This window comes from Sphaeramia orbicularis, chromosome 3 (genome assembly GCF_902148855.1).
Source record: "Sphaeramia orbicularis chromosome 3, fSphaOr1.1, whole genome shotgun sequence".
NCBI classification, from domain to species: Eukaryota; Metazoa; Chordata; class Actinopteri; order Kurtiformes; family Apogonidae; genus Sphaeramia; species Sphaeramia orbicularis.
In genome coordinates, this window is record NC_043959.1 from 33027210 (window position 1) to 33037499 (window position 10290).

Consider the following 10290-nt stretch of genomic DNA (forward strand, 5'->3'; position numbering starts at 1 on the left):
GTGCGTTTTTAATGGCGTTAAGTATATCAGATGAGATCATTATAATCATATGAGGTGGCGGAGGATCTATCATTTCTTTTGTCCTCAACAACAACAATCTGTGCATAAAAGTTGGATTTCTCAGATCAGGCTTAAAGTACTGTTATTAAAACCAATAAATGAAAGACACTGAAAAGCGCTTCCCCACAATTGCAGCGCTTCAACCTTTTGTCTTACACAATATACAAGGTTTTATTGGCAGGAAGCTGGGATCGTGTACTCGTTACATCACTACTCCTTCACTGTACATTATGTTCATTTGTCTAAACCTGCTTGATGCTGGTAGCGACAAGGACAAACAAGCCATTACTGCGTCTCTGTCTTTTTAACATCCCTGTCTACTCAGATTCAACTTCTACACCCTCCCACTCTGTGTTGCTTCACTGTCTTGTTTTCTCTTTACTGTGCAAAGTTTTACACTGTCAGAATATTTTCACCTTCATCTGCTGAAGGGTGGAGGTTTCTCAGCGAAAATCTGTGTTTAGGATGTGAACTAAAAAAGATATGTGACATCTGTCATATTTTGGAGCCAACTGTGATACACTATGAGACAAATACAGTGTTCGACTGTAAAGCCATCACTTTCACGTTAAAAATGACAGCTGAAAACCAAGCAACACAGACATCAGACACAATAGCATGGACATCATACTGTATTATAACAATATTATGAATATCAAAGGGAAAAATTGTGATAATCATTAAAAATTTTCATCATTTCAGGTTCTTTGAAATGGCTTTTAAGGGGTCCTATGTAGTTTTTCTACTTTTCAGTATTAAAATTTTACTTTAAATTATCATTAGAGTGTTTAGAATGAAAAGTTCTGAATTTATCCCAAAGACACGAATGTATTGGACTGTAGCGATATACAGAGTATTTCCAAACCAATGTGGGAATTTACATGGCCACTAGAGGGAGTAGTGAGTCACTCTGCCGGTTTCCCATGGTGAGGAAAACTAACACAACAGGGCCTTTAACCAAAGCATCTGAAAGTGACAAGATGGGCTAAAAAACACTAGGAAACAACTTTTAGAGTCAAACAAAGTGACAAAGTGATAAAAAGAAAATTTTGTTGTAATGGTGTGTTCACAACTGGAAACAGGTCTGAATGAAAAGAATGGAGTTTGATGCTGAAATGGCAGCGTTTCTTCTACATGGATGAGTTTGATTATGAGGATTATGAAGGCATAAAGTATGTGATGTTATTCTCTTTGCTAAATTAGTTGTTTGTTAATCTTCAGTTCAGACTAAAATGGTGAGTTCTGAACTCATTTGGATGATTCCAAGTAGATCTTTGTTCACTGCAAAAATCCAAATCTTACCAAGCATATTTTTCTCATTTCTAGCAAAATATCTAATCACGCTTAAAATAAAGAGTAACTTTTCAGTGAGATATAAGAACTTGTTTTTTAGATTTCTTTAATTCAAGCCAAAAAATCTGCCAATGTAACAAATGAAAATTATCTTGGTAAGACTTCTTGAAATAACATTTTCAAGACCTATTGTCTAAAAATAAGTTCTTATATCAGTCCCTCCAGGATTTTGTGGGATTTTTTTTTTATTACTGTGGCCTAAAATGCCTGATTTTGTGGCAGTTTTTCCAAAACCTTGAGGTGAAAGTTGGGACGATTTGAGGCTTTTTTTTTATTAAAGTCACAGGAACATGGGCATTTGCAAATTACCTACAACAGTCTTTTTTTGAGGTTTTAGCCTTAAAAGAGCGCAGCATCACAGAAAGCGAGCAAATCAGAGCGGGGCATCACAGAACATCAACCAATCACAGCGCAGCGTCACAGAACGTCAGCCAATGAGAGCCCAGTGTCACGGAACGTCAGCCAATGAGAGCGCAGCATCACGGAACATCAGCCAATGAGAGCCCAGGGTCACGGAACGTCAGCCAATGAGAGGGCAGCGTCAAAGAACGTCAGCCAATGAGAGCACAGCGTCACAGAACGCCAGCCAATGAGACCGCAGCATCACAGGATGTCAGCCAATGAGAGTGCAGCGTCACAGAATATCAGCCAATGAGAGCGCAGCGTCCCAGAACATCAACCAATGAGAGCGCAGCGTCACAGAATGCCAGCCAATGAAAGTGCAGCGTCACAGAACGTCAGCCAATGAGAGCGCAGCATCACAGAACGTCAACAAATCAGAGTGCAGTGTCACAGAACGCCAGCCAATCAGAGCACAGCGTCACAGAACGTCAGCCAATGAGAGCGCAGCATCACAGAACGCCAGCCAATAAGAGCGCAGCATCACAGAACGCCAGCCAATGAGAGCGGGGCGTCACCGAACGTCAGCCAATCACAGCGCAGCCTCACAGAACGCCAGCCAATGAGAGCTGAGCGTCACACAACGCCAACCAATGAGAGCGCAGCGTCACAGGATGTCAGCCAATGAGAGCGCAGCGTCACAGAACGTCAGCCAATGAGAGCGCAGCATCCCAGAACATCAACCAATGAGAGCGGGGCGTCACAGAATGCCAGCCAATGAAAGTGCAGCGTCACAGAACGCCAGCCAATCAGAGCACAGTGTCACAGAACGCCATCCAATGAGAGCGCAGCGTCACAGAACATCAACCAATCAGAGCATAGCGTCACAGAATGCCAGCCAATGAGAGCGCAGAATCACGGAACATCAGCTAATGCGAGCACAGCATCACAAAACACCAGCCAATCAGGGCACAGCATCACAGAACGCCAGCCAATCAGAGCATAGGGTCACAGAACCTGAGAGCCTGATCCTTAGTTTTTCTCTTTCCTGTTGTGCTGTTACACAGTTAAAACAAACATTTTTTTGTAATAAATAACTTATACACATACAATACATATACAAATGCAATGTAGAACATCACTTTCATCCAAATACATGCAGTACGTTATTATTCAGTCCCTCCAGGATTTCACAGGATTTTTTTTTAGTATTGTGGCCTAAAATACCTGATTTTGTGGCAGGTTTTCCAAAAAATTGCGGTGAAAGTTGCGATGATTTGAGACTTCTTTTATTAAAGTCACAGGAACATGGGCATTTGCAAATTACCTAGAACAGAGTTTTTAGCCTTAAAAAGCAGCAGGAAGCCATGATTTAAGACAAAACAGGCTTTTTTTCATTCATTCATTTATTTGTTTTGAGCAGAAGAAAAATGTAAACATTTTTTGTGTACAAGAAACTAATATCAGAGCAAATACATTAATAAAGATGATCAAGACCAAATAACAATTACCATGTACACTAGTAATAACAAAATAAATTCAATATGTTCTTCTCAAAAAGGAGTGGGAAGAAGAAAACTGATTAAATCCCACCCCCATCTCACATTTATACAACACAACACATGACTTTTGCTTCCTTAATGATATAGTAATATAGGTAGGGTTAGGGTTAGATGGGTTACATGCGCGCACACACACACACATACACACACACACGCAGAATCCACAGAAAGGACAGCATGCCTCCACAGGTTCTTTCTTCTTCTCTTCTATTGCCTTATAGCAGAGGTGTCAAACTCATTTTAGTTCAGGGGCCACATTCAGCCCAGTATGATCTCAAGTGGGCCAGACCAGTAAAATAATAACAGTGAAAAAAGTTAAATTAAATTATGATAATGTTTACATCCACAAAAATCTGAAGAACATGAACAAGTGGAAACGTCTAAAGAAAAACAACTGCAATTTTAACAATGTTCTGTATCAGATTATCAGTTTATCCTTTACACAACTTACATTACAATTACAAATGCACGAAACATTTAATAACAGGCAGAATATTGGTAAAATTGCATTTATTTATTTTAAAGACATTTAAGGTTTTTCACGTTTTTTTTGTAAAATGACAGTTTTTTAATATAAATATTTTCATGTAATTTTACTTTTTTACACTAAAACAAAGATAAAATTTGCTGTTTTCATTATTTATAGGTTTGATATGATAGTTTTTTTACTGGTCTGACCCACTTGAGATCTAATTGGTCTGTATGTGGAATCTGAATTAAAATGATTTTGACATCCTCGATTGTTAATATCTTAAGTGTAATTTTTGTATTTCACAAATTCATCCCACGGGCCAGGTTGGATCCTTTGGCGGGCCGGATTTGGCCCCCGGGCCGCATGTTTAACACCTGTGCCTTATAGAGTAGATCTGCGCTAACCTTGACCCTTTCAGCTCCTGCTCTTGTTCTGGATCCAACAGCCTCTGTCATTGGGACTTGTCTGGTCTTTCCTCTTCCAGTTTCAGCCGTTCTCCTGCGTGTTTTGCAGTTGAAAAGTGTCTGTGGAGCGGCCACTTTCATTCGTGTTCCACCACCATATTGCAGGCAGTGCAGAACAGTATACTTCTGCTTTTGTAAAACACATCTGGAAACTGACTTGCACGAACTTTGGCAGTGATATTTGTCGGTAAATATGAGTGTTTTGAATCGCACGTCTTCATTTTCTCAGCCATCAACGAGGAAGTGAACGTGATGACGCACATGTCACGCAGACGGGTGGGCGAAAGAGGGCTAACGTGATTAGTCAAATTTGTGGAAAATTCGCGGTGATTAGACGAAATGGGCTTTATGCATAGCCCCACTACTTCCTGAACTTAAGAGAGCTGCTTTATTTCCTGTTTTTCTTTATTGGACACACTGATTAATCCAGGTGTGTCTGCTGCTTCTTGTTGGGACTACTGTGGTCAGACAAACCTGGATTAATCAGTGTGTCCAATAATGAAAAACAGGAAATAAAGCAGCTGCCTTAAGTTCAGGAAGTAGTGGGGCTGTGCATAGAGCCCATTGCAGCGCTGCGCAGAATTCGCTGCAATTGGTTGAATTTGCGTTAATAGTTGTGATCGCAACATCGCAAATTCCTGGAGGGACTGTTATATCTCAATGAAAAGTTACTCTTTAGGTGATTATGTCTTATTTTAAGTGCGATGAGATATTTTGACTAGAAATGAGAAAAATACACTTGGTAAGATTTTGATTTTTTCCAGTGTTTCAGCTATTGATAACATAAACCATGCAGGAAATGGAGGTGATTTGTGGTTTTACTTTGGTTGTTTTCTAAAAACAGAGCTAAGCTAACAGAGTAATAATGTAAACTATCAACTGATACAGCACATGAAGCTCTTGGACATACTGTTATATTGAGCAACTGTCAAAATATGCAGCTATGACTTTTAATTTGAAGATGAAAACTTGATCTATAATACAAATGTGCGTAAACAGTGAGTTGCATACTTAATTCAGTGAGTGATACAGTCTGTGGATACATAGTGTTGATTCATCTGTGGTTTTGGTAATATCAGTATCAATAGTACATACCTAGAACCCATTTAAAATTTGTCCTCTATTTGTACTGCTCCACAGATTCCAATCAAAATCTCTCAAATGGAAAATTGTGCCGTTTCTTGTCCAATATAAATGCTACTGAGCCCCAAGAAAGACACTGTCTTAGCTAATGTGTCTTATTCACCACACTACAGTACTGTGTATCCCTGAGCAACATCGTGTATGTGTCTCTGTATCATCAAAACAATGGGAGCCTGTAACTCCTGGGACATAATTTAGACCAGGAGCAAAAACAGACGACAGCACCTCCTTTCTGTAAAACATATTTGAGGGTCTAGACTCTTCATCGGCATTATTGGCAAGAGAAGTGGGAAAAAATACCATTGTGTTATCCTTTAAAGCAAGCCAATTAACTTCAGGGGTTTTGTTAATTCACACATATCCAGCACAAAGGCACTGCGGAGACATCTGGGGCAACTTTAGTCAGCTGTGTCTCACATCATTATCCTTTCTACACACCAATTACTGCTGTTCTATTATGAACGGACCAATGGAAATCTAAAGCTCCTGACATCCCTATCATTTGACTGTCTCCTCTCAGTGCAACGGGTGCAGGTGGATATAGCGCGAAGGCTCTTTGCTCGTAAGGAAATGCTGAACGTAACGCCCCCATGAGTCTCGGTCACAGTATGTGGTGTATGAATATGGATGACAGGATTTAATAAGAGAAAGTTTGCACCGCTGGAGGGAGGCAGAACAGACGCAGACACACGAGTTCCAAGATGAACCACGCTAATATGCAAAATTCTTTTATACACGCACAGTATACGTGTTTGTGCATACAGAATTTCACCGCCTATGTGTGGGTGTGTGATTTCTCACCCTCATAAGACTGGAAGATGATGGGTTCGAGCAGCTCCTGGTATTCTTTCACCTGAGCTTTATTTCCTCTGAAGACTCCTGAAATACACAGATGATATCCATTAGGGTTTTCAACACTTTTGATACAGTTCAGTAACATATGTGATGGTTTGCTTGTACAAGGTTTCTGTACATATAAAAAAATGAAGCTTTTAAGACCTTTTTAAGACCATTCTGAGCGCAGATTAAGACCTAGTTCTGGTCTTGGGACAGATTGTGTTCACAGTAACATTAACAGAAACAATTTAAGCTGTTTTATTCAAAAGTAACTGTTTTTATGTGGAGGAGGAGAAGCAATGTTAACCTACAGATCAAACTGTGCTCCGACAAACAATAGAAAACAACTAATGCTGGGCAGTGATTAAAATTTTTAATTGCAATTAATCGTGTGGATTTCTGTGATTAATCATGATTAATCGCATAGTTATGGGGGGGTTGCCGGCAGCAACAGCGTGTACTGCCTTTAAGTGATATTTCAGACTCGAAGTACTCTGATGATAAAAAACAATTCCACATTGCAGTGCTTCCAAACAACTTTGGCCTTCTCAACCCCACCATCTGAAGACATTTAAAATGAAAATGTCCATGTAAAAGACCGGGACTTTTCTCCATGTTTATGTCCCCACCAGTTTATTTCCGGTTGTGAGTGACTGACAGGAATCTTAAGCCCATCCCAAATGCTGTCATTGGTTGAAACCTATGTGTATTCACAGAGCGAGAGCAACGGACTTTCAAAATACGTGATGTTCAGTTGTTAAAAGCAAGCAATGGGGGCCCTCTAGTGGTTGGAATAAGTTGCAGTAACGTATGTTTTGTCCTTTCGGTGTTACCGTAGCCATTTCGGACATAAGAAGGAACTAACAGACACGTTTCTTTCACTCTGTTTGTATGGCACAAAAAACGTTTGCCTGTGAGTATTTTATGTTCATTTGTTGTAAGAATGAATAGTATAAAACATCTCTGATGTGAACCTTTGTTGCTGGATAAAAAGACGTAAATCTTAAATTAATCTGTAAATGCTAATCGTTAGCGTGTCTATGGATTTTCCCATTCAAGTTAGCATCGAGCTTTTTCCCATTCATTTAAATGTATAATGCCATATAAATGTACTAAGGCAATGAACATAACTGAGACATATTTTGTATGTATGTTGCAGTTTTACAGTGAATCTCAAGTAAAAGATTTGGAGAGAAGTTTTCGGCGTCCGGCTTTTCTTGGGAAACCTGTTGTCTATCTGCCGAGCTAATTGCTACACACAGAATAATAGGAGTTATAATAAAACTGCAAAAATTGTCGGTGCTATTTAATGAATGTGTTAACACGGTAATAACGCGTTAACTTGCCCAGCCCTAAAAACAACATACATTTTTTTCTCTAAAATCTCATTTAAAGTGTATTTCTACCTGGTGCATGATTTTGAAAAGGGTAAGAGTGAATGGATGGGTGTGGATGTGCATGAAGGATGTGTTCAGGGCTATCTACAATCATAACACAGATGCAGAACCACACGGGATGTGAAAGGGATTAGGTTTTATACTGTTTTACCACCAAAAAAAAAGGCCTGATTAAAAAAAAATAAACAAAATTGGAGAAAGAACTGGCCACAGGGTTACCTGAAGATGTATGGCAATCTACACTTCACAACATTCATTCATCCTCAGTCTGCTTAAGATATAGAGTAATTGAGTTCAAGGTGGTTCGCAGACTGCACTGATCTAAAGTGAAGTTTGCAAAAATTAAATCGGACATGAATCCTACTTGTGATCGTTGTGAAGCTGAACCAGCTACAGTTCAAAAATGAAAACTTTTGGCAGTCTCTATTTAAATTTCTCTCTGATGTATCAGGGTCTCATATTGAACCTGAGGTAACAATTGCGATATTTGGCATTACATCACATTCTTTTCATTTTAATCAAAAACAAAAAAAAATTGATTACCTTTACACTCTTCTAGCTCATAGACTAATACTGCTTAAATGGAAAGATAAATAACCTCCAACAATTAAATCTTGGTTTCTGGATCTTCTACATCATTTAACATTGGAAAACATTTAATATTCTATAAGAGGATGTTCTAATAAGTTTTTCAGTACCTGGCAACCTGTTCTGAATCATATAAAAGAGGTAAATCCCTCACTTATTCCAGAGGAGTCTTGTAAATACTAGTCTGTGACTAATATCTGAGCCTCTTATTTTGTAATTTATTTATTTTATTTTATTTTTTATTTATTATTATTGGGGTTTTTTCACAGTTATTTTTTATAGAATTTTTACAGCAGTAGTGCAAACCAAAAGTCTAAACAATAGGAACTGTTGTTTTTATACCTTATTATTATTATTTTAAATTAATTATCTTCTTTTCATGGTGCAACAGAATGAGAGTGTTCATGGGTTTGGGTATAAAAAAGTGATGACTGTATTATGCTTTTGTGAATGGCTCAGTGTGTAATAAAAACACTTTGAGCAAAAATAAATAAACAAACAAAATCAACACTACATACTGTAGCTACAGTATTTTCATGTTGTTGTATTTTCCTTTCCCATGTGGAACTGAAGCCCTGAACCATACTTCAAACCAACCCCCCACCCCACCCCTCAAAAAAGAGCAATTCTGCTGCCCGTGCTATTTTATTACTTTGGCATTTTTATATGCTATTTTGGATCAAAACTGACCAGCAAATTAAGTGGCCGAGGTAATGGTTTTGCAAGCTAAAAATCACTGCCCCCCCGTGGGAGTCTGGTGGTTCACAGTGGAGGGATATAAAAGCTTCAGTTTGACCCTTTGGAAAATGAATAAGGTTTAGCAGATTCTCTGTGAAGGGTAGGTGGGCTGCACTCCTCAGATCAGAGTGTCATTAACTGGAATGTTTCATATAACTTTCATGATAGCGTGATTCCAAATGGTTGAGTCTGTATCAGCATCAAGATGGAAGTGTGTTAAGCCATTTTAGTAGTTTTTTTAGTTTATTAGTTTATTGTATCGTGGACAATCCCAATTAATTAACTGTGTCAATAACAGTAAAAAGGGGCGGCTTTAGCCAACATGGCTAGTATCCTGCTGTAGTCCCCAGCCTAATCACAATAGGCACCCTAAATAAAAAATATATTACAGCACATTGTCCATTTTGTCTCATATAATGCAGATTTTTACACATTTGTTGATTTTTTTTTTTTTTTTTTGCATTATCGCCAGCATTAATGTGTTTCAAGTCATGTCATTAGTTTAGAACTTCAAAAATGAAACTGAAATCAATGCAACTTTACAAAAAGTACCAGTAACTTCATGATCCAGTCAGTTCATAAGGGCATATAATTTGGTGCAGTAGTAATATGATTATAGCTTGACTGTTAAATAGGTGTAAAATATAAATAATGATGTTTTAAAGTCCGCATAGTAAAGTCCGGCGCCATGTAGTTTTGCTGTTACATCATTTAAATAACTATGTAAAAACACTGATTATTCTCTACCAAATGGCTCTTATTTTAACTTAATTTTCAATCTTTCTTTATATTTACAACAGTATAAAAGAAAATGTCAACATGGTCAAATTTACATTAAAAGTGCTTCATAAGTGTTGGTCTACATTTATAGTCTATTTATTTTAGTTTAGTCATAAACTGCTATAGGAGAGATTAAGTGATGCTTGACTTTTTTGTAAACAAATCACTCTTTACTTTATTTCTGACCATTCTCTTAAATTCATACAGAAACCTCCATCTTTCAAAAAGTCCTACTGGCAATAAATCCTACTGGCAAACGACAAAGTGTAATTTCCTGTCAAACACGACAAGTCTGCCTTCTATCTTGCCGATAACCCACTTGAGGCATCGTAATGCCATCTAAGGAAAGAACAAGGCTTACCGTCAATCATCATGTAGATGAAAAATATGGGAAACTCGCACTCGATCCCATCAAAAAGCTGGGAAGAGACAGAGAGAGGCGGAATTATTGCTTTTCCATTTCAGAAAGAAGTGACAGGCCTATAGACTTTAAAGCAATGGATGGCTGAACTTTAGAAGCGCTGAATATGGAACAGCGTTCACAGGAAAAAGACATA

At 38.2% G+C, this 10290-nt stretch overlaps 1 protein-coding gene across 2 annotated transcripts in view; it reads right to left on the minus strand.

The window, feature by feature from the left end:
- Window positions 1-10290, minus strand: part of phkb (phosphorylase kinase, beta) — a 175610-nt gene that overhangs the window by 97499 nt on the left and 67821 nt on the right. For both annotated transcript variants that reach the window (XM_030161068.1, XM_030161073.1), the window contains exons 12-13: window positions 10095-10152; window positions 6195-6272 (exon numbers count right to left, since the gene is read on the minus strand). In XM_030161068.1, the coding sequence (XP_030016928.1) occupies window positions 6195-6272; window positions 10095-10152 (136 nt within the window). The remainder of the gene's footprint in view (window positions 1-6194; window positions 6273-10094; window positions 10153-10290) is intronic.